The sequence below is a fragment of the Adiantum capillus-veneris genome, chromosome 4 (genome assembly GCF_014529385.1).
Source record: "Adiantum capillus-veneris isolate H3 chromosome 4, ASM1452938v2, whole genome shotgun sequence".
Lineage (NCBI taxonomy): Eukaryota > Viridiplantae > Streptophyta > Polypodiopsida > Polypodiales > Pteridaceae > Adiantum > Adiantum capillus-veneris.
In genome coordinates this window covers 92696629-92721461 of record NC_140934.1, presented here as the reverse complement: position 1 = coordinate 92721461, position 24833 = coordinate 92696629, and the positions used below count along the sequence as shown (strand labels likewise).

At 44.9% G+C, this 24833-nt stretch overlaps 1 protein-coding gene and 1 pseudogene across 1 annotated transcript; one reads left to right on the top strand and one right to left on the bottom strand.

Moving 5' to 3' along the window:
- Window positions 1-18309: 18309 nt before the first annotated feature.
- LOC147459600 (uncharacterized) lies at window positions 18310-20260 on the top strand (annotated as a pseudogene).
- A 1807-nt stretch (window positions 20261-22067) lies between these two features.
- Window positions 22068-23805, bottom strand: LOC147459599 (uncharacterized). The gene is made up of 2 exons (XM_086509862.1): window positions 22779-23805; window positions 22068-22436 (listed from the first exon to the last, which is right to left on the bottom strand). Exons 1-2 carry the CDS (start codon window positions 23783-23785, stop codon window positions 22214-22216), a joined length of 1230 nt encoding a protein of 409 aa, XP_086365988.1. The 5' UTR covers window positions 23786-23805; the 3' UTR covers window positions 22068-22213.
- Window positions 23806-24833: the final 1028 nt, after the last annotated feature.

The following is a 24833-nucleotide window of genomic DNA, read 5'->3' as shown; positions in this document are numbered from 1 at the left end:
GCTTCAGCCTTTGTCATGAGACAACTCAATGGAACCATAAGAGTCCACCACCTTGTGCCACCTTGCTTTTAGAGATATGCAAGCTCCATACAGAGAGAGAGAGAGAGAGAGAGAGAGAGAGAGGTGCACGAACGCAAGGGGAAGAGGGAGGGCTAGAGAGACAGAGATACACACACACGCAAGGTGAAGAGGGGAGAGATAGAGGCACACACACAGGGAGAGAGGGGAGGGAGAAGAGAGAGAGACACACACACACACAGATAGGGGGAGGGGATACAGAGAGATACACACACACACATATAGAGAGAGAGAGAGAGAGAGAGAGAGAGAGAGAGAGAGAGAGGGAGGGAGAGCTGCATACACACACACACATAGGGGGAAAGAGGGAGGGAGAGAGATAGATAGATAGATAGAGAGAGAGAGAGAGAGAGAGAGAGAGAGAGAGAGAGAGAGAGACTCAAGGGGGTCACTATATGTAGAACCTATACATCATGTGCGTTGATTATTTATAACATCCCTTTGCTGCGAATTTTTCACCAATAAAAGAGACCCTTTTCCTATTCAATCTATAAATTTTTTTCAAGATGATTTTCTCAACACTTTTTTGTATGTGAAAATGTGAGAAAATATAAAATAAAATATTCACTATTGTTTAGCTCACGTGATAGGAATTTTTTTATTATAGTGACCCCCTTGAGGAGAGAGTGATACACACGAGAGAGAGAGAGAGAGAGAGAGAGAGAGAGAGAGTAGAAGATTTTGCGGCGAAATTGTTCAAAATTTGAATTTGACATTTTAGGAGGAAAAAGAGAATAGAAAATGATGTAGAGTGTGTAGATGTAAGAAAAACAATTGCAAAAGACTTTTTTTCATATATATGTGTGTGTGTGTGTGTGTGTGTGTGTGACTTGGGAAGAAGTTTTAAACTAAAAGTTCGTTCAAATGAGTTTTTGTTTTAAAAAGTCATTTCTTGTCTCTTAGTTGTGCATGCTTTTTATTAGGTAGATGTAGTCACAAAATTGTGAGTGATGCGGATTTTGGTGCCATTTTTACCATTTTTGGGTCATTTTTTAGCCCAATAATTCCCCATTTTGCTTGTAAAAACCCAAACGACTTGGGAAAAATCCCTAAAATTGTGGAAACAACCCATTGGGCTCAAATTACATGTTGAACCTCAATTTTTCTACTTGTCAAGAACTTCAGATTTATTCTTTACAGTTGCGCAACAAAACTTGCTATTTTATGTTGAAATCGCTCGCATTGAACTTTCTAGGCAAAATGAGTGTGCCATTACCATGCACTTGACATATGTACATTCCTAAACCAAATTGGATACATTTTAATGTCATAAAACATTCCATAGTTCCACGCCCAAGGTTTCGCCACCTTGGTAAGGTATGTACACAATTGCAATTGTGGCAACCAATGTCAAGAAGTGCGCATTACGGCTAGGAAAGTGACGGGCCTTCGACTATGAGGATTCGTACCAAAATCAAGCAATACTAGATAATTTGAAGCTAAAAACAAACTTAAAAATAACAAAACTCTAGCCATAAAAGCTTCACTTTGAAAAAGAACCAAGATTAACTCAAAACTCTTGTGTGTGTGAAGATTAGGTGTAGCCTCGCTCCCAGTTGCACAGATGCAGTGCTCTTTCAACCTGTTAAAAACCATAAAATAACGCTTCGATTCTTCGTTGTGACCATTTCATGGTAGCTTCAAAACTTCTTTGGAGAAACCCGCATAGTTATTTAAAGAGGGGAAATATTAATCGGAGGCCTCATAGCCTCGAACATGTAGTGGAAGCAGCACGGGACTGCACTAGCACCCTGTATAGAAATGGTTGTATCTCCTTGCTTATATGCCCAAATGAGCTCGTTCTTGGTTCTAAAACTTTCCACTCTACTTGAGCAATGATGGAATTGTCGTTCATGTGCCATTTTGAGCTATTTTTTACCATTTTACGATCATTTCTAGCCATTTTTAGCAATGCCCCTTTTTGTCCGTAAAATGCCCAAATGTGCTGGGAAAAAATCCATCGGGCTCAAGTTTTATGTTGAAACTCATTTTTCCACTTGGTAAGCACTTTGGGTACGTCTTTGACACCCGTTCATGAAACCTGCTATTTTTTGTCAAGATCGTCCGCATTGAACTTTCTAGGCAAACCCAGCGTGCCACTTCCAAACACTTGACATTTGTACATTCCTAAAGCAAATTAGGGATGCTCTAATGTGGTAGAACATGCAATGGTGCCACGTCCCTGGCCTCGCCTGCGTGACAAGGTATGTACACGCCTGCAACCATGGCATATGTTTTCGCATATATCACAGTATGTACATTGAAGCATTTGGTCCGACACATCAAAATCATTAAGAGTGAGGTAGATATTTTTATTCTGACATTATGTACGTGCCACACCACAACATCCACCCCCTCTAAACCTACACATCATCCACCGGCATGTGCCACACATATCTTTTTGCAGCAGGTTCAGTCTTCATTTAAGTCCACATACATGTCGATTACATCATCGCTTGGAACAAAATCTAACGCATCATCCCCTCTTTCTTCATCCACATCCATATAATTTTCATCCGAGCCTTCATTTTCACTTTCCTGGGAATCAAACAGGTCTGTATCACCTCTTATTTTGAATAACTTGATTCTTTTACCTGGGATGGGAATCTTCATTTTGGTCTCGTCAAACTAATGCAAGGTATAGCCCTAAAGTCATCGCCGTCGGCGTCATCGGCATAGTCCAAATTGCATCAGTCCATTGCATTAGCATTGTACACCTTTGTGCAATCAAAGATTAAACCACTCTCGCCGATGAGAGTGGGGCCTTCGGAGGAGGGTTTTACAACCTCTCGGATGTCGTATCTCTTCTCTCTCCTTCTCTCAGTCTCATTCACTTGCACGCACAATATCCACTCACTTTGTTCGTGATCATAGCACTCTACAAGACGGAAGGCTCTCTCCTTCCCTAAGAACTAAAAGGAACCTTGAGCAGTAAAGATCACTAATCTTGAGAAAATACAACATTCATTCCGCTGCACCTAACGTTGGTATCAAAGCTTTGGAAGTGTTCTGCATTACTCAAGGAAAGAACCACAAGAACCACAAGAATTTTTTTTTGCTTGTTGCAATCGCACGAACCCAAGTTTACTTGGGCGTGGCGATTCCTAATCGTGTTTTGTTGAAGAGTGACAGGAATCCCAAGAAAGAAGGGCTTGTCTAGCCTCCCCTTGTGTCTCTTTTCGCTCATTGAGAGCAGACCGTGCAATTAGCGGCCGGCCAATCGACGTGAGGTGGGAAAAAGCAACCTTGGTGTGAGCGCAAGGCCGCCAAGGGGTGCACCCACAGAAAGGGATAGAACTCGGGTGAAGAGAAGATCCTTCTCCAACGCAATTTGCAAGCGAAAGAAAACCTAAAGAACCCCAAGAACCCAAGACCCTCAAGAACCCAAGATTCTCACGAATCAAGGACCTCAAGAACCTCAAGACCCTCAAGAACCCAAGTTCCTCGTGAGCTTAAGACCCCAAGTTGATAGTGCATGGTCGTCACCCGAAGCGGAATGGATACTTCGCATACAGGTGATGAGCATGAGAGAGGCGACAAAGACTCGTCCCCACCCGGAGATGGATTTCTTCAACCCTCCCCCTTCGCCATCTACGCCACCAAGTGCAACAGACCCTATGGAGGCAATGGTCAAGCAGATGATGGCCATGATGGATAGACAGGAAGACAAGCGCTTTGCTTTAGAACGTGAGCGCCTTGCTCAGGACCATGAGCGCGACGACGAAATTGCAAGAATGGCCGCAGACCAAGCAGCCAAGGACCGCGAGCGCGACGACAGAATTGCAAGAATGGCCGCAGACCAAGCCGCCAAGGACCGCGAGCGCGACGAAAGAAACGCAAGACTAGCCGCACAACAAGAAGAAAATCGACTTGCTCTTGAATGCGAGCGCGATGAACGAAATGAACGCAAAGCAGAAAGGGACGCCGAGCGAGAAGCTCAAAGGGAGATTCGTAATCAAGAATTTATTTCCCAAGTCCTAGCCTCGAAGACCGAACCACCCAAAGATGGTGGGAGTTCGTCAAGTGGTGCAAGCCACGATGCGGATTCACACAATCCAGTCACAGAGAAGTTGACTTTCAGTAAGTATGACGGTAAGATGGATGCTATTGTTATTCATTCTTGGTTGCATCAATTTAATGCTTATTTTGCGACAACTAAGGAAACATGCAATAGCAAAGTTTTGACGGCAGCGATGTACCTTGCCGGTGATGCCATAAATTGGTACCAGGCAGGGCAAGAGGCACAGCTAGCCGCGCACCTAGAGGCAGCCGACAATTTCACGCCCCTCTCTTTTAGTTGGGCTGATTTCCAAGACAAGCTCAAGGCACGGTTTATGCCACCTCAGTACCTTGCACGATTGAAGGACGATTGGCGAGCTCTCAAGCAAAATGGTATGCCGGTTATGTCTTTCTCTAATCGTGTTTTGCAGCTTGGCACTCAATTACGCAAATCGGATGCGAAGCGCAAGGAGGCATTTCTTTACGGATGGGACGAGTATATCAAGTATGATGTCGAGGTAATCGATCCAATCGATTTCAACAAAGCGGTAGCAATTGCTCTCGCCCACGAGATGAAGCACAACAAAGGAAAGCCTAAGGAAAACAAGACTTCTCAAGGAACCCCACAGAATTCTCAGAACACACAGAATGGTAAGAACGGAAAGAATGGTAATTCTTCTAACCCTTCTTCCTCTAATTCCTTGGAAAAGAACTCTAACAATGAATCTAAGAGTAAAGCAAAGACACCTGCAAAACCTAAGCTAACCCCTGATGAAAAAGCTTCACAAGGAATTATAGAAGAATACAACACGGCTGAAGAACAAGTGATTTATGCTAAAGAAGGTAGATGTTTTCAATGTCATGTCAAGGGTCATGCCTGTCCTAAGACAGTCCCACCTAAAGAACCAAAGGCACCCACAACTACCACAAACTCTGTCACAACACAACCTACATCTTCTCATGACTCTGACACACACATTGATGAATCTCTCGTAAAGTGTTATGGTCATGTAAAAGGACAGCGTTTTATCATATTGTTTGATCTAGGCAGTATGCATGATGTGATTAGTCCCCCTCTTGTTGAGAGAGCCCGCCTAGAGGTTAGTCAGAAATCTCCTATCAAGGTTTCTGGCGTCGCTCCTGGTATGGACTCTCTCATCACAAAGGAGTGCCTTGATGTGATGTTTACCGTTCAACAAGCTTCTTTTCGTAGGACATTTCTTGTGTCTCCTCTCTCAGGATGTGATATGATTTTAGGCTTGAAATGGTTTCGTGAACTAAACCCTCTCGTTGATTGGGAGGCTCTCACTCTCATTTTGCATGCCAAAACAGATTCCCCCCTCATCATTCGTGCTGAGGAGGGCTTGCATTCTTTGCCTCTCATCTCGCATGTGCAGGTAAAGCGTGAATTACGACGAGGAGCACAAGCGGCATTCATCTATGCTGCCCCAGTTTCCCAGAGCATTCAGGCTCCAGGTAAGTATTCGGAGTTGTTTACGAAATTTAAACATCTCTTTTTGCAGGATGATCTTCCACCTCGTCTCCCACCGGAGCGGCCGGAGGACCATCACATCGAGCTTATAGAGGGAGCGCAGCCTGTCAATAAGGCTCCCTACCGTTTGAATAAGTCACAAGACGAAGAGTTAGAGCTACAACTCACGGAGTTGGTGGCTAGAGGATTCATACGTCCTAGTGTAAGTCCTTTTGCTGCTCTTATTTTGTTCGTTCGCAAGAAGGATGGTTTGTCTCGTTTGTGTGTTGATTAAAGGGCATTAAACAAGATGACCGTCAAGAACAAGTTTCCGATGCCTCGCATTGAGTATATCCTTGATAGGCTCAATGGGGCAAAGGTTTTCAGCAAAGTTGATCTCAAAAGTGGATACCATCAAGTACGGGTATTCAAAGGCGACATTTTCAAGACCGCCTTTCGCACAGAGCGAGGGCAATGGGAGTATATTGTTATGCCTTTTGGATTGACAGGAGCCGTGGGTACGTTCAATCGTCTCATGGTAGGTCATTTCGGTGATATGGTAGGCATATGTGTGTTCATCTTCTTAGATGATATTCTCATTTTTTCTGCATCGTGGGAGCAACATGAATTAGATATTGAAAGGGTACTAACTCATTTGGATGAGTGTCAATTGTACATTGCAGCTAAGAAGTCTGAATTTTTTCTTACTGAAGTCACTTATCTGGGTTATATCATTTCTGCAGAAGGCGTCAAGCTAGACCCCACGAAGGTGAAATAGGTTCGTAATTGGGATTTGCCCAAAACTGCATATAATGTGCGTTCTTTTCTTGGTTTATGTCAAGCATATAGTTCGCACATAGAGAATTTTGCACGCATTGCTGCACCTATGACCGATGCTTTAAAAGGGGTAAAGACTCGCCGTCAGCGCGTAGACTTGCCCGAGGCAGCCATTGAGGCTTTCGCAGCTCTCAAGGTTGCGGTGACAGAAGCACCGTGTCTTATTCTTGCCTCTTGGGATGACCCCTTTGAGGTATGGACGGATGCGAACAATGTCGCCATAGGCGTTGTGCTCCAGCAGCATGGTCGCCCAGTAGCTTTCCTTAGCCGGAAGCTCAACAGTGCGGAATAGAATTATTCAGTTTATGATAAAGAACTTTTGTCTGTCATTCACTCTCTTAAACATTGAAAGCATTTTTTGTATGGTAGAGAGTTTACAGTGCGCACAGATCATCAAGCCCTCAAGTGGCTCCAGTCTATGCCTAGTGCACATTGGAGTGATCGCCAAGCGTGGTGGTCACAATTTTTTGAGCAATTTGGAGGTTTGATTGAGTATGTGCCTGGAAAAGCTAACCCTGTTGCAGATGCGTTGAGTCGTAAAGGACAGATTTTGACTCTTGAGTCAAGAACCACATTTTCTATACAGGGTGAGTCTTTTGACAGCATGAAGAATTAGTATGCAGATTCGGAGTTTGGTAAGTATTGGTTGCAGGCTCTTCCTTCCCAAGGGCCCAGCAACTATCTCATTCGTGATGGATTGTTATTTTTTCGTCAGCGTCTATGTGTGTTGCTCTCTCTCAGGCCAACCATATTGCATGATGCACATGATTCTCTCACGGGTGGGCACAGGGGAATGAACACCACATTGGAAAAGATTGAACGTTTTTTTTATTGGCCTAAAATGTGAAAAGACGTGTTTCGTTATGTCACACAGTGCACCATATGTCAAAAAGTAAAAGCTCCTCGGGGTAAGCAACAAGGCCTCTTGCTTCCGCTGCCTATTCCCGAGGGACCTTTTCAGGATATCTCTATGGATTTTGTGACTAACTTACCACCAAGTCTGCATTCAAGGAACACTCAATGTTTAACTATTGTTGATCGTTTCAGCAAATTTTGCATGTTGATTCCTTGTAAGGCCACAGTTACTGCACAAGATGTTGCACGATTGTTCATAAAGCATTGGTGCCCCCTCTATGGTTTGCCAAAGTCCATTGTTTCAGATAGGGATGTTAAGTTTATGTCCAACTTTTGGCGTGCACTCTTTGAAAATTTTGGCACCAAGTTGAATTTTTCACCCGCTTTTCATCCACAGTCAGATGGTCAAACGGAAATTTATAATCAATTGGCTTTTGATGTGTTGAAGTCTTATGTTCATGATCAACAGTCTCAATGGGAGCTCTATCTCCCATTGGTGCAGGCTATTCTCAATGATTCCTTCTCTTCTACTATTGGTCGAACTCCGTATGAGGCAGCTTTTGGCCGCCGATTCCAGTCACTGTTGACTCAATCGGTCAGTTAAATGCCTGATGCCAATGTTGAGAGTCAGTCATTGGATGAGATTTCTGAGAGTGTGAAGCTTCGGCTAAGCAAGGCTCAGGAATCTTATTCTCGACAGGCTAACAAGCATCGTCAGGAGGTCTCGATCAAAGAAGGAGATTGGGTGTATCTACGAATCATGAAACAGCGTCTTAAGCAAGTTGGAAAGAAATGTCCTAAGTTATCTTTTCGTATGTATGGTCCATTTCCAGTCATCAAAAAGATTAATGAGGTTTCAATGAAATTGACGTTGCCTAACTCATGGTCAATGCACAACGTTTTCCATGTTTCTTGGTTGAAAGTGTTTCAGGGAACACCTCCAAAGAACGTTTCGGAAGAAGAAAAACCGGAGATCATCGATGAAGCAGAAGTCATGGAGTCGGACCAAGTTTTCTTGCATCGGTTTCGCCATGGTTCGAAGAAACAAGTACGACAGTATTTTTTGAAGTTCAAAGATCAAGGAACCCATGAAGCGGTGTGGGTAGACGAAGAGTTCTTCAAGGATTATCCAGAGTTGTTGACAGACTACAAGGAAGCCATACAGCTCGGTACCAGTACCTCACTTTAAAAAGGAGGGGATGTCACGTGACACATCTCAACCCTATGTGTCCGTGGACAAGCTACACCATAGCAGGGTTTCCGTCAAGTCCAGTCAAGTTAGATTAGAAGTGATCTGGCACTTTTGTGAGTCTATTCATAGACCGTGCATGCTGTTGCTAAACTGGCTTTATCTAACAGAAAAATAATTCTAAATGAATTATTGGATTTATAAGTGAGGGTTTTCTCGCTTGGAACAACAGGATAAATAATTCTAAATGAATTATTGGAATTTTAAGTGAGAGGGTTTTTCTCACTGGAGACATACGAGTACAGAGTATTCCTGGTGCGTCATTCAAAGTAATGACGGGAGCACTGTGAACGGGAATATCTGTAAGGCCACCAAGAACGGGTACTTCTGATGCGTCACATCGGATGGGTGACAGGGAGCATCGGGAAGAAGTATCCGACCATCTGGGAACGGACATCTCTGGTGCTTCATAGGATGGGTGACATAGAGCATCGTGAAGGGGATTGTATCGTAAGTTCGGTAGGAAAGGACTAGGTGATGGGTATTCCTGATGCGTCACAAGGTGGGTGACGGGTGTATCGAAAAGGGGAGATCCATAGTCGAGAGGAAATCCGAACTGGAAAGAGGAATACGCATAAAGACGCAAGCACAAGAATAAAGATGGGTTTTGAGAAGATTTTCTTAAAAAGCGGAAAATTTGAATGAGTTTTCCGGGAAGAGCAAACGCTTTCCCACGAGGAATCTATGTTTGCATTGCATTCGTGCATGTGGTTGCATCCATGGACGCCTGGGAAGTGCTGTGAAAGCATTGTTTTTAACTTATAAGGTTTTATTGAGTTTTTGGGCAGATTCAGACTATTTTTAAAATACGCCGGCCGCCCATTTAATAAGTGGACAGCCATCTGATAAATAAGGCAACAGATCAGCCAGCGAATTCTTTCTCTCTATTTCGGGTAGAACAGAACTGAAAAAAAAAAACGGCCGCGATCTCTACGCGAGCAGCTATTCGTGCCGTGGTGAAGGAGCTATAAAAGCACCACATGCCCTCACTGAAAAGGGGTTACCAAGGCCAGCAAAAGAAGACTCTGCCGCCAGAAGACGCGATAGATCGCGCGAGACTACGAAGCACGGAAGTCGCTTTTCCCGTGCAAGAGCGACAGGTATCTATTGTGGATTCGCCATACGAATTGTTGTCGCGTGTTTGCGTGTGTGTTTGTAGGTACTTCATCGCGAAGGAGAAGCGAGAAGGCTTCGGCCTACGCTTGGGAGTTCCGAGAACGGAATTCGGAAATTGTCTGCAGAGTCTCGACTCCGAGTACAGACGAAAAAAGGATCGAGAGCTCGTCTCTCGGATTTCCCTTACGGGAAGGAACGACCATCGAGTCAGAGAATTAGAACGGAGGGGTTTTCTCCGGTTCTTGTGCTTGTAAAAAAGATTCTCCCTAATAAAGAATTCTCTTTAAGGGGGGGGGACCAGCCCATCTTCTGGTCCCCAGTACTGTGTCGATCTTCTCACTCTCTCTCTCTCTGTATCTATTTCTCTCTATATCCTTTGGCTTCAGTATTAAGTGATAAATCCTACTTATCCGAATGTATTTTATATTGTTATGCGCTCCCGTTTGTGACACATGCCTAGTCACTCAGTATAGATGCATATCCTCTGGTTGCACACTGCATAAGCATAAGCATTTCCATCAGATTTCATCAGAGTCAGTTTGGGGATTTTTCAAGTGACTTTATCCCATTTTTTCCCTATTTTTGACATTTTTCACTTATTTATTAAGTGACTTTTGTTGGGTACTCAGTAGGGAAAATTGGGTAAGTTAATATATAAGCAAACTCAACATTAGGGCCACAAGGGCCTCAAAAAGGGCTGTGTAAGGAATTGGTTAGCTTGCTAATTAGCGGAGCATTTGACGATCAAAACGGCTCCAAATTTGACCGTTTTGGGTATTCAAAGCATATCTTGAGCATTTAAAGAGTATCCCGGTACAGATCTTTCAATATGAAGAAAAGATGTCATTTTCACACTACTTTCTCCCCTATTGGACCTATTTTGTTGGCTTGGCGGCAAAATTTTCACTTTTGAATGATGGTTTTCCTCACTACTCTTTCTCTCAAGCCATTTCATTAGGCTCTCTTCACCCTCACAAGCTTTCAAGATGTCTCTACCTTCGCAAGAGGATCAGCATTTCTGGTCTAGCTAGAAGGACCACTGTGGTTTTTCTCTCTTCACCATTGCAAGATAACCACCATTTTGTTCTCTTCACCCTCACAAGCTTTCCAATTTTTCTCACTAGTTTTGCTCGGCTACAAGCTCGCTTCAACCTCACAAGTTTTCCCATCATTTCTACTCTGCATGGAAACCATTTTTCTCTCGTCACCCTCACAAGATTTCCAAATTTTCTCATTGGTCTTGCTCTTCCTAGAAGCTAGGTTTAGCCTCACAAGTTTTCCAAACTCACTAGTTTTTCTCTGGTTAGAAGCTCCCTTCAGCCTCACAAGCTTTTTCACCATTTGTACTCTACCTAGAAACTCATTAAGTTGTTCCATATGAAAATCAAGCTCAACCAAGTGTAAGAAACCGTGAGGGTTGTGTATCAAAGGTTGCAGGAGTCCGAGCTCAAGTATTACAAAGCCAGCAGAGCAAGCAAATGGATATGGACAAAAGTCAACTTGTACCGTGTTGATCCACGAACTGGAAGGTAAATAGAAAAATTTGAAGCCTTACTCTTATAAATAGATTTCCATGGTGGCCATCTGCATTTGGAGAAGGATCCAACTATTTCTAAAAGTACAGGAAATGTTTTGCAGGATTCTTCAACAAGCGGTTTGAAAGCTAAAAGATTCACTTAGTTTTCTCAGAAGTCACATTATCAAGCACAAACTTATTAACAAGAAAGGGAGGATGACAAAGAAGAAGCAATGCACTAAAATAACTAAGTCGATACCAAGGGAGGCAATTATAGAGGATGAGATCAAAGAGCCAACAACAACCACCTTGCTGTGAACATCAAAATCATTCCAAGGAGGAGACTATTTAGATGCAAAGTTACAATATCATTCCTTGCAAAAGACTATCATTTTCACAATATAATTACTTGTAAATCTACTTTAAATCTCCTTGCAAAACATTCATTTTCACAATATAATGCCTTGTAAAGTTACAACATATGTTCCTCTAACATTGCAACATCAGGATTAACACTTTATCTCCCCTTTGCCACAATCATTTTACTCATCTATAACTCCTAAGACAAGTTTCCTTTTAACTATTCTAACATTTGTGTGAGATCAAACTTGAGCTTGAAATTTTTTCACTCTTCTATGTATACTTCCATGTGACCATGATCCTATAACATGACATCTAGAAACCATTGGCATGGACCATCATTATCACCCTCCAGAGTCCCTTTGTCTTTAAGCCATGTTAATAAAACTTTGTTGCTTCAGCTCTTTTGACTCAACTTATAATTACAACTTTCAAATAGAGCAAAATGACAAAATTTTAACATCACAGATGAGTCCGAAATGCCCAAAAACCCCGAAAACGACTGGCTATATGCCTCATTTTGACACCCGGAGAGGTCGGTATGGCCAAAAAAGGCCTCCGGAGGCATTATCCCGTACAGTGCGAGGAGAGGAGTAGCCAGACTCTGGCTACCCCTCTCCTCGCACCGTACGGGATAGGACTCTGCCTACCCCTCTCCTCGCACCGTATGGGATAGTGCCTCTGGAGGACTTTTTTGGCCATACCGACCTCTCCGGGTATCAGAACGAGGCATATAGCCAGTCGTTTTCGGGGTTTTTGGGCATTTCGAACTCATCTGTGATTTCAAAAGTTTCAAATAATATAGCTTTTAAAAGTTACAAGTGTTATATATTGTAAACATTTTGTGACTATGCTTGGGTCCAATATGCTTAATAGATCTATATATAAAAAGACATCTATATTAGGCAGGAAAGGTGAATCTGTGAATGCAAATAACCCACATGTCATGATTGTAAACATTTTGTGACTATGCTTGGGTCCAATATGCTTAATAGATCTATATATAAAAAGACATCTATATTAGGCAGGAAAGGTGAATATAGCTTTTAAAAGTTACAAGTGTTATATATTGTAAACATTTTGTGACTATGCTTGGGTCCAATATGCTTAATAGATCTATATATAAAAAGACATCTATATTAGGCAAGAAAGGTGAATCTGTGAATGCAAATAACCCACATGTCATGATTGGGGTAATGAGATTCTAAAACTAACCCCCTATCCTGTTGTGCAAGTAAGGCATAGTGTGGCACCAAATTGGTGTTCTAAAAATGACCCACACGACATGAGGGGGTAGTGAGATTCTAAAAATACCCCCTATCCCGTTGTGCAAGAAAGGCATAGTGTGTCACCAAATAGGCTTCTTTCTAATATCTTGTACATATGAGAAAAACCAATGGAATCCAAATAATAAGGTCACTCAATATTTTTTTGCATGGTGTGTGCATGCAGCCAGAACGAGGAGATGAGGGAGGGAGTGAGCTGTGTGATGCCCTCTTCGCGCGATCTGTGTAGGAGCAAAAATGATGCAACATGGCAAGTGTCAAAGTCTTTGAGCGCTTTTGCACATGGTTTAGAAAAATAAGTCCAAATATTAAGGTCACTCAAGATTTTTTTGCATGGTGTTTGCATGGAACCAAAACGACGCGATGAGGGGGGTAGTGACCACCTGTATGATGCCCTCTTCGCGCAGTGTGGATAGGAGCTAAAATGATGCAACATGGGGAGTGTCAAAGTCTCTGAGCGCTTTTGCACATGATTTAGAAAAATAGTCCAAATAATAAGGTCACTCAAAATTTTTTTGCATGGTGTGTGCATGGAGCCTGAACGACGCGATGAGGGGGGGAGTGACAAGCTGTATGATGCCCTCTTCGCGCGGTGTAGGCATGAGCTAAAATGACGCAACATGGGGAGTGTCAATGTCTCTAAGTGCTTTTGTACATGATTTAGAAAAACCTTAGGAATCCAATTAACAAGGTGATTCAAGGTTCTTATGTGGTGTGGCCGTCGCAGAGCTAGAACAACACGATAGGAGGGTGACAAGCTCACACATGACAAGAGCACTGTGGGCAAGAGCTGGACCGGTGCGATAGGGGAAGGAGTGAAAAATTCATTGAGTCCTTTTGCACACGATGTGGGTACACTAACGAAACGGGGCGAGTGGGGGTAGAGTGACTAGATCAATCAAGCCACAATCGCACAGTGTGGTCATTGATTCAAAACAATGTGAGAAAGGATGTCTTCAGGTGTGGTCCCATGTTGATGTAGATATTATGTACGCACGTGCTGAGTGCAAGCTCTTGATGCGGTGCTTAGAAGTAGAGGCTAAGTGAAAAGTACACATTAAAAAAATACGGATTAGTCATTAATAGGTGTCATCATCACTGTTTGAAAAGAAAGATTTCGTATCTTCTAACTTAATATTGTACAATATTAAATAGAAAAGAGCACTTGTACATCAGGCCCAGAATATGATGTTATACGTCAAAAATAACAGGAACGCCATCAAGTATAGGCAATTTAGCCAAATGAAAGTGACATTTAGACGTTTTCCGCTAAAGCGGAAGCACAAAAGCTCAAGCTAGAGGAGAAAGGAATGCGATACTTTTGTACACGTGTCAAGTGAGTATTGGCCTATTTCTTAATCCGTGGATTACCAAACAGCCCTTTTTTAGATGTTTTTGGCCCTAATGAGTTAGCACAAATTGGCAGATGAGCAAAGGCACAACAGGCTTCCCCAAGCAATAGGTGTCCCTCCCTCTCTCAGCAAGACCCTCCCCAATCCCTTGGCAAGGCCACTCCATCAACCAGCGTTTTCAGCCATCGCCATAAGGACGCATCCCTTTCGCGTTTCCAGAGCCAGTCATCGCCATCCCATAACCCCTCTTGCCTGGCGTTTTCACCTCCAACTGACAGCCGCATCAACAATTTACTAACACTAGCATTGCCTTGCAGTTATGCAGCGAATTCAGCCATAAAATGCTATTCAGCCTGCAGCAAACCCTGCGTTTTTAACATCAGATTCAGCCTTGGAAAACGTAGCAGATTCCAAGCGTTTTCAGCCGGAAATAGCCGTTCAAAAACACAGCTTGAACCCTTGAACTCAGCGTTTTATTCAGCCCTAAACCATCAGTAGAGACAAGGATTTTCAGCCACCAAGATCACCCCGATTCTCAGCCCTTAAGCCTTGGGGACAGCAGATACAAGAAGATCCAGATCAGCCCTAAAGTCATCGCCGTCGCCGTCATCGGCATAGTCCAAATTGCGTCAGTCCATTGCATTAGCATTGTACACCTTTGTGCAATCAAAGATTAGACCACTCTCGCCGACGAGAGTGGGGCCTTCGGAGGAGGGTTTTACAACCTCTCGGGTGTCGTATCTCTTCTCTCTCCTTCTCTCAGTCTCATTCACTTGCACGCACAATATCCACTCACTTTGTTCATGATCATAGCACTCTACAAGACGGAAGGCTCTCTCCGTCCCTAAGAACTAAAAGGAACCTTGAGCAATAAAGATCACTAATCTTGAGAAAATACAACATTCATTCCGTTGCACCTAACAATTGGTGTGTTGGAGGCAACTTCAACATGCTTGAGGACCCCTCAAGCATGGTGGGAGGTAGTCATGTGACTGTACACGGTTCAGATTTGGCAGCTTGGGAGCGGCTATGTATGACTTTGCGGATCACTGATGTATGGTAGCATGAGGCTTTCTCACGCTCTCAGGGCAGCTTGAGTTTCTCCCGATCGGATTGACGGCAGGGAGGAACTAATCTTTCGCGCATTGATCGTTTCTATGTATCTGATCACTTTGGGGACCGGGTGGAGCTGTAGGGATTTCGGCCAATACCTCTTTCTCAGACCACGCGCCAGTCATCTTGGCCCTAGAGGAGCAGCCTCAGGAGCCCGTTTTCGAGCTGAGGATTCCAGACAGGATTGTCTCCGATGCCAGCCTTGCTGAGGACATTGAGCGTATCTGGCAGGAGAGCCAAAGTATGGATTTGGATGCAGTTGAGCAGTGCGCCCATGGGATTACTGCACTCAGCTCTTTTATGCATGAGACTGCTTTGGCACGGCTTGAGAAGACATGAGAGCGAGAGCGTCGGCTGAGACGTAGCCTGGCCTCATTGCAACAGCTTCAAGAGTAGCAGCCTTCCTGTGAGTGCGTGGAGAGACAGTTGCAGGCCAAACGGGAGCTCATTGAGATCGAGGAGGTCTGGCATGAGTTCTACTTTCACAGACAAGCCTCTCAGTGGACTTAGCTAGGTGATAGAGTGACAAGGGAGTTCTTTGCTATCACAGGCCCTCATCACTCTAGAGCAGGAGTGCGCCAGCTTAGACGCCAGGATGGCTCATTTGCGACTAAGCCTGATGAGATTCGAGCTATTGCTATAGACTTTTACAGGGAGTTGCTCTCAGCAAAGCCGCCCACGGAGGCACGAGAGGCATGCAAGGAGACAGTGTGGGCTCATGTGCAGAGGAGGGTCACGGATCATATGAGGGCTGCCCTGGCTGCGCCGCTCTCTGACTTGGAGCTCGCAGACGCCTTGAGGGCTCTTCCTCGGCATAGCTTCCTGGGGAGGACGGACTATCTCCTGCTTTCTTTTTGCGATACTCCGATGTTTTGGAGCCGGGTCTTCGGAGGGACTACCAGCATATTTTGGATACTGGGACCATGCCTCAGAGATTTTCAGAGGGCTTGATTTTTCTTATCCCCAAGGGGGAAGATGTGACACACGACATTCGACAGTGGAGGCCTATCACGATCCTCAACACAGTTGAGAAGGTCTTAGCTAAGGCCTTGAGTTTGACGATCCAGCCCTTCCTTGGGGATTTGATTCATGCTACACAGATTGGATTTGTCAAGGAGCGCAGCATCCTTGACAACATCTTCACTTTTTGGGAGGCCACCGCGCTGGCTCGATTGCTGGGAGAGGACTTAGTTGTTCTCCTTCTCGATTTTGAGAAGGCATATGATCGGGTTGATTGGGGTTTCTTGGAGGGGACTATGCTTCGCATGGGTTTTGAGGCTAGTTGGATTCGGGGGGGGTTTCAGCCCTATACTGTACAGCACGGAGTGAGGTGTTGTTGGCAGGAGGACGTGGTCCTATCTTTGAGTTGAGTCGATCAGTACGACAGGGTTGCCCTTTTGCACCTTTCCTCTTCCTATTCTTTGCAAAGGCCTTGAGCATGTATTTGACTGCTGAGGAAGTGGGGTTGCGAGGTATACAGCTCCCCCTTGGAAGTGAGGACTTGTTGGATTCTGAGTTTGCTGATGACATTGGGTTAGATTTGCATGGCTAGGAGGCCAATCTACAGCGGGCAGAGCAATCATTTTAGGTTTTTTGTGTGGCACTGCTCAATTGGCGCAAGACAATGGCCTTTTGGATCAGTAGCTCCCCCACTCTAGCGTGGAGTCGTGACCCTGGATTCCCCCCTGGCACTCTGGTGTAGTACCTGGGATGTCAGGTCGGCCTGAATTTGTCACCCGAGCAGCAGATTGCACCTCTTCTTCTGAGCATCCGGAAGAAGCTACTCTATTGGAGCACCGCTCGGCTCTCACTAGCTAGGCGGGTTGTGGTGACAAATTAGGTTCTACTGGCGACTATGTGGTATATCACATCTTGTTGGATTTTTTCTAGTTCTTGTATCGGCCAGGTTCAGCGGCTGATCAGGAACTTCCTTTGGTCTGGGCGCGATGGACAGCCTGCCCGGGCAAAGGTAGCCTGGGCAATTGTCACCTGACACATCCCAACCCTATGTGTCCGTGGACAAGCTACACCATAGCAGGGTTTCCGTGCATGCCCAGTCACTCAGTGTAGATGCATATCCTCTGGTTGCACCTTGCATAAGCATAAGCATTTCCATCAGAGTCAGTTTGGGGATTTTTCAGATGACTTTATCCCATTTTTCCCTATTTTTGACATTTTTCACTTATTTATTAAGTGACTTTTGTTGGGTACTCAATAGGGCAAATTGGGTAAGTTAATATATAAGCAAACCCAAGTTAGCACAAATTGGCAGATGAGCAAAGACACAGCAGGCTTCCCCAAGCAACGAGTGTCCAACTCTCTCTCAGCAAGACCCTCTCCAACCTTGGCGAGGCCACTCCCCATCCACTCCCCTTCTACAACGTTTTTCAGCCATCGCCCTAAGGACCCCTCCATTGGCGTTTTCCAGAGCCAGATATCGCCCTCCATGCTCCCTCATGCCTGGCGTTTTTGCTATTCATTGGCAGCAGCAAAGGGGATTTACTAACGCTAGCTTTCTACTACAGATCAGTTGCGTTTTCAACATTAAAACGCTGCAAAGAATTCAGCCCTTAAACCTGCAAATAGACCAGCGATTTATCATCGTTTCAGCCCTTCAAAACGCTGCAGATCCTCAGCGTTTTCAGCCGGCAACTAGCTCATCAAAACGCAGCAGAACCTCTAGAACCAGCGTTTTCTTTCAGCCATCGCCCTAAGGACCCCTCCATTGGCGTTTTCCAGAGCCAGATATCGCCCTCCATGCTCCCTCATGCCTGGCGTTTTTGCTATTCATTGGCAGCAGCAAAGGGGATTTACTAACGCTAGCTTTCTACTGCAGATCAGTTGCGTTTTCAACATTAAAACGCTGCAAAGAATTCAGCCCTTAAACCTGCAAATAGACCAGCGATTTATCATCGTTTCAGCCCTTCAAAACGCTGCAGATCCTCAGCGTTTTCAGCCGGCAACTAGCTCATCAAAACGCAGCAGAACCTCTAGAACCAGCGTTTTCTTTCAGCCTTAAAGCATCAGCAAAAGCAGGGAAATTCAGCCACGATATCAGCCCGAACAGTCACCGAATTCAGCCCATAGCCAATCACAGTTTTCAGCCACGAAGCCGCCGTCGTCATCACCGCGATCGTCATCGGCATAGTCCAACTTACATCTGTCCATTGCATTCGCATTGTACACTTTTGTGCAATCAAGTAGACCACTCTCGCCGACGAGAGTGGGACCTTCGGAGGAGGGTTTTACAACCTCTCGGTGTCGTATCTTGAGAACCTTGAGCAGTAAGGATCACTAATCTTGAGAAAATACAACATTCATTCCGCTGCACCTTACAGCAATTATCACCCTTCCCTTGGCCAAGGGAGGGTTAGGCATCATAGATCCAGTGGATCAAAGCAGAGCCCTGTTGGGCAAGCTTATCGTTCGAGGACTCCTACCGGGCTCTGAGCCATGGAAGGAGCTTCTTTTTCAAAGGATTCAGGCTCGAGCTCCCCCAGCAGGTGGCACAAGGGCCCCAGAGATCAGGTGGATTTTCACAGAGATGAGGAGGACAGGCTTGAGTAGAGGCTGGGAGGACCGTTTTGCATTGAGTATTTTACGAGCTTGGGAGCTCCTCCGCCTTGGCCTATCTCAGCACCCACCCTAGTGCGACGAGGAGCGGGCGAGACAGCCTTTGATCTAGAGTCCTGCAGTTCGCACAGAGCATGGTCATATGCTGGGCACATGCCCCCGATTGGCATGGGGCCCCTTAGCAACTGGCCCAGCACACAGTTTTGGAGAGTGGCAGGCCTTCAATAGTTTACCAGAGGAGATGCAGCTCGAGCAGTTGAGCCTCTTCAGAGGAGGGCAAACTATGAGAGATGATATACAGGCTGCGCTCACGGAGGAGTGGTATGCGCCTTTTGAGCAAGCGGCACCGCGATGGATGGGAGCTTTTACACATCATGAGATCTTGATTGCAGTCAGAGCATGCAAAGAGGCCGGCAGATGCCTATACTTTGAGGTCCAGACCGAGGGCAGATTGTACAAGGTAGAGGAGTCGTCCCCTCTCGTTGCTGATTGCATTTTCCAGCGAGTTCGGATCGTGGCCGCTACTTCGCGGAAGTGGCACATTGATCCGGACCCTGCAGAGATTGACACAGATTGGCGCATCTGGGTTTATGGAGCTCGGCCCTTGGCGCATCTTCAGTGGGACCCGGGGGAGTGGATATGGCATGATCCTTATGAGACGGATGCCCCTGCTCTTCTTTTTTCCAGTATACTGTCAGGTTAGGCCAGCACATTTTGACAGCAAGGCGCTCAACTATCCCAGCAACTGCTGAGCATTGGCGTTTGCAGAGGTTGACTCATGAGTTCCTAGCAAATTTTTGGACCCGCCTCTGGGCTAGTCGTCAAGCTCGCAAGATATCTACATTCCAGTGGCTACTTGCTCACAGGGGTTCTGCAGTGGGTAGCTGGCTAGTCTACGGTGGCTTGCTGCTGGCATGCAGCGGCTGCGGTCATCAGCTAGAGACGCAGCGACACTACTTGTGGGACTGTCCACAGGCACAGCAAATTTGGCTGCAGATTCTCTGCATCATGACCTCTCTCTCACCGGAGGGGGTGTACAGTGTACACATGGGGGGCGGCAGCTTGGTCCACCACCTCAGGACCCTCCCTGAGCTACAAGACGGAGCCCGCTAGCCAGGCCATCCATTTCACGCGGGGCCAGCCTCGCATGTTCCCTTCTCCCGATTTCACGACAGTCGCATGGACACGGGAGAGAGACGCTGGAGCTACTGAGCAGCCTTACCATATGGTTTATTTGGAGAGCTAGATGCTTCAAAGCTTTTGAGGGCCACCAAGAGCCCCTAGCAGAGACAGTTTGAGCTATTTGGCAGGAGATCATCCACACCCTGCGTGGTCAGTATGATCGCATACAGGGAGACTCTGATCGTGCGATTCTACGCCGGCAAGCCTTCCATTCTACCTGGCGTAGGGGCTCCTTCTACACTCTCTGTGCTGGGCACCCCCGTTGGCACTATAGGCCTCCTGTATGGCTTCCTCCCCCCCCCCCCCCCCCCCCCCCCGCGTATGATGTAGCCCGTCTTGTATCCAATCAGTTGTACATTGCACCAAGGGAGAGTCTCCCTTGTTGCTATCTCTATATTTGTAGACTCCTATACATAGTGTATAGGAGGAGGTTCATTGTAGCCCTTTGGGCAGTTTTTTCAAGTAACTAAGGAAAGGATCTTTTGTTGAAAAAAAAAAACCCATCAAGATAGTCATACTTCCGCGACAACTGACCGCCTCCTTTCCGCTGCTTGCAACAGTTTGTCCAGGTCAGAAATTGCAAAACAACAATAGATCCATGTTGTGCCGCAAAGCAGATCTCTTTGCCTTATCGCAGCTTTGAGATCTGGGGCAGGCAAGGTAGCCCCTCTTCCTTCAAGACTCTGGATGAGTGCGTACAGATGGAGGGACGTTTAGCATTGCATGCCCTCACTCCCTACTAATCCCTCGTCGGTTCGTACAACTTATGTCAGACGCATACATCAAAAGAGTGATACCAATAAGACTCCATAATCCTGTAATTTTTAGAGAAAACGTAGGAACATAGAAATGTCATTTAGACTACCACTTTTTTGTGCAAACTTTTGCATAATGACCAAGGATTTATTGTGAATATTGACATCATTTCTAGAATCTACATTCTGATGACCTATGCAAAAACATGTGGGCTGCATTCATCAAGCGAACACAAATGCCATTTACGAATATTGGAGCAGACATGAGACAAGATTCAGAGCATCAGCGGGTGTGTATCTTGAGAAACTCTAGAAAGACCACAACAATGTGAGTAAGAAAATTAGAACACCATAGTAACTACAACATACAACAAAGAATGGCACATGCTGGCATTCTTTGCAACCACAGCCATGTCAAAAACTTGAAGTGCATGTCTGTAAACTCGCCTTGATAATTTCTACCAGCTGATTAATGTCACTTTCTTTTGAGAAACGCGCCTGCAACACCTACCACATACCCGGCTGTTAAGACAAACCACAATGCAGTTTTATGTATGAGCCAAATTCCAATATCTATCCAGAGACTTGCTCCATAAACCACCTACCCAGGAAGAAATTTGGCTAGCAGACAACGTGAAGACCAAATGTAAATAGCAGTGGCACCTCCAAATATGAGCTTAGGCGCTATGTTCTGCTTTCCCTTTATTTGGATAGCAGCAACAAAAGAACTCAGTGAACATAAATAAGATGAGGGAATAGAAGGAAAACAGAGTGGAGGACGACGACCAAAGTTGCATAGCTGTAGCTGATGAGAATAACTGGAAGAAACCCTGGACATAGCTGTAATTTTATTTGAGGGGAAAATTTAAGGATTCGGTCTTCATGTTGGCTTCTATTGGATCCATTTGTGGTACACTAGGAATGCTACTAACAACAGCTCAAGTGAAGAAGCGCCTTGGTGGTCCACGTTTTATTTTGAAAGGATAAGAATCCAATCTAATTCATGTTAGCTTCTCTTAGATAGTTTTGCAGTATACTTTTAACAAGAGCTCAAGTCGAGACTTATGAGCCTATCGACCGTATCTTCTCAACCATTGCCAGTATAACAGACTAGTGCCCCTGGAAGGCTGAGTGATAGCGTCTACCCCAGATCAGCATAAAGTTCACAACTCTCTTTTGTAGGGAGCATGTTTGACTGTTACACATCTGTGCGTGTGCCTCACATATAAAGAAGCTGCAAGGAGTTTATAGCCCGAGATCCTCTCTCTCATGCCAGGTAATCAGTGGCAAGCATTCCCCTTGGGAGGGCAATTTTACGACCAGAGAAAATGAACGTGACATCACATTTCACTCAAGTTGGTAACTTGCAGCAAAAGGATAAACTGCAGTACCTTACAAGGTATGCATAACGATAGCAACGTACATAGCGATGGGAGAAGAAAAGCCTCTTCTGTACCACGCTGCTGTCATGTCATACAAGCTGCAGCTCATACAAAGCAGATATCTTTACATTGGTGGGCTTGTAATGAAGGGCAAGCACAGAAACAGAACACTCGGCCTGCAATGCCTGATGGAAACATAGTGAAAAAAACAGAAACATAGTACCATTAAGCATGCGCCAATTGGATGCCCAGCATGCACACCACAAGAAACTTGATGGTCTGGAGAGCCCGCCATAGCCAAAACGAGCATTACTGCCAAAACAGGGAAACGTAAACTGGACTCGATACCACAGAAGCCAAGACTAGACCCACTCCATCCAACATGCATGGCTCATCCAAATCACATTTAAGCCAGAAACAAAGAAAATCACCAACAGATGTCATTTCATTCAAAAAGTTATGCCAGCTGGCTCAAAATTATGTTCAAAGAGTTAGGAAAGTAAGTCCAACACATGTCATTTAGTCTACTTAGCTACTTTGGTAAAAAAGCCTACGATTCTAGGAATCAAGGCAATCGAGGCAGATGGTGCTACCGGTGCAGCTGGTACAGCTGCTAGAGCAAGATTTATGTTGACTGTGTTTTGGAGAGCAAACCTATTGGGGAGCCGCATCAAACTCGAGCCGCTCTGTGTATAAATGCTCACTCCATTGGCCCCACAAAACTTCAGAATTCTTTCCTCATTGAGGGGCTTGATGTGGTCTGTCCTGATGGCAAGACCCAACCTCCTTCCAGCAAATTCTTTGTAAGTGGGGTACATGTCTGCTTTCAAGGCCCTCTCCTGGATTATAGCTCCATCTCGAACACGTTGACCTACCTTGTCAGTGCCTTGTAGACAGTGTTTGCAGGACCCGATAAACGCTTTATCCTTCCCATCAAAAATTACTACATCCAACTCCTGGTTTTGTGGCTTGTCATCTTTCTTCCCTGTATGAAGACACAAATCGGACCTAAGAATAGGATCCTGTGCAAAGCCTTCTTCTTTGAGGGAGGCCAACATTGCCTTCCCCATTTCATCTTCACGTGCATAGCTATCATTCCGTTTGTATTTTTCAAGATTCTCAACCCGCCAATTCAATAATTGGCGGTATGCATCAACGTATTTTGCCCCATCCACAAGATCCTTCAACTTCCTGACAACAACAGCTTTATGTTGCTCATCACCAATCCTTAATAAGCCACCTATGAGGAGTGAGCGACGCCAATCAGCAAAGTCCTCCTCATTGTCGAATTTCTGTGTTCTGTGATTGATCAAAACTTTACCGTCTTCATCCAGAATCTCTGAAATGTATTCAATGGTTTTCTCCTCACCTGTAGGTCCATGCAGGCTAGGAAGCTCCTCTGTTAGCCATTTTCTCAACCCTTCCTGACCGGAGACCTCTAGCAATCCAGAGAAAAGAACATCTATTTGATCATCCGACCACTTCAGAATAAGCTGAGCAGCCACTCTGGGTACGTTGAGACCCTCGAGCTCTCGGAGTTGCTTCTTCCAAGCCATTTTCTGCAGGCGGGAGAGAGAGAGAGAGAGGCAGCAAGACAGTGAGACAGATAGCTCTAGCACATCTAGCCAGGCGGCCACTTTCCAGCCATCAAAAGATCCCATGGAATCCTAGCCGGCGGCCGGCAATCTTGAGCAAAAATACCCCTCAAATTTCAAAAATTCCCAAAATACCCTTGTATCTATTTTGGTTGGAATGTTCAAGATTTTCTAATCTTCATTCATTTTTGACAATTGAGATCCGTTTTTGAGTGCTCAGCATGTAATTTGTCACCAGTTACCATCGCAAAAAAGGCAATTATGTCTAAAAATAATGAAGCAATTCATCTCCAAAGCCTACGTAACCAACTCAAATTGTAGTTTTAGTATCTTGTACCATAGACAATCACTCTTCTTGTGAAGACCTACAGAAAAATTTATTTTTCGAGAAATTTAGTCTCACAACCAGGGGTATTTTGGGAATTTTGGAAAATTTGAAGGGCATTTTGGGAATTTATGACAAAATATCGGAGGCATTTTGGGAATTTCCTCAAATTAGAGGGGTATTTTGGTAATTTCTCCTTTTTTTTACCAACAAACCTGCCGGCCGGAGGATGGCCGTGATGCTTGAGCACAACGAAGGCAACCGGCCGGTCAGCCAAAATAGTTGTTTAGATTATGTAGAGCTCCTTTTTTTTTTGTGTAGTTGGTTAGGAGCGTGCTACGGGGGGATCCAATCCGTCAAAGACATCCGAGGATCGAACTCGGCCCCTCCACAGGCCATGCTCACATTGTCTATGAGGGTTGCCCAAGCCTCCATAGACTGATGCGGACACGTACGTGCACACACACACACACACGCATCCACACACACAACACAATGCGCACAATGCAAATTTTTTTTTTTGTTTTTATGATTAAAATGCATACACACACGGCACTCCATAAAATGGTTTTGGGTTTTTCCAAGAATAATGCTCCCACATGCACAAACCAAGAAATATAAAAAATATATATATACATGTAACACAAGAATGTAAGATCACAAATATGCTCAAGACATACAAACCCTAAATCTATCAAAAAAAAAAAAACAAAGAACAGCCTGTTTGCGATCCTTCTTTCCTCAATCCTGCATAAACCCGCAACACACAAGAAACAAATTTAGACAGAT

What these genes read in the sequence shown, in the direction of transcription:
- LOC147459599 (XM_086509862.1), bottom strand. Translation starts at nt 23,785, where the DNA reads ATGGGATCTTTTGATGGCTGGAAAGTGGCCGCCTGGCTAGATGTGCTA. An exon ending in TTGATGCGGCTCCCCAATAG is followed by an intron (nt 22,437 to 22,778) that starts GTTTGCTCTCCA and finishes CTGTTTTGGCAG; the next exon opens with TAATGCTCGTTTTGGCTATG.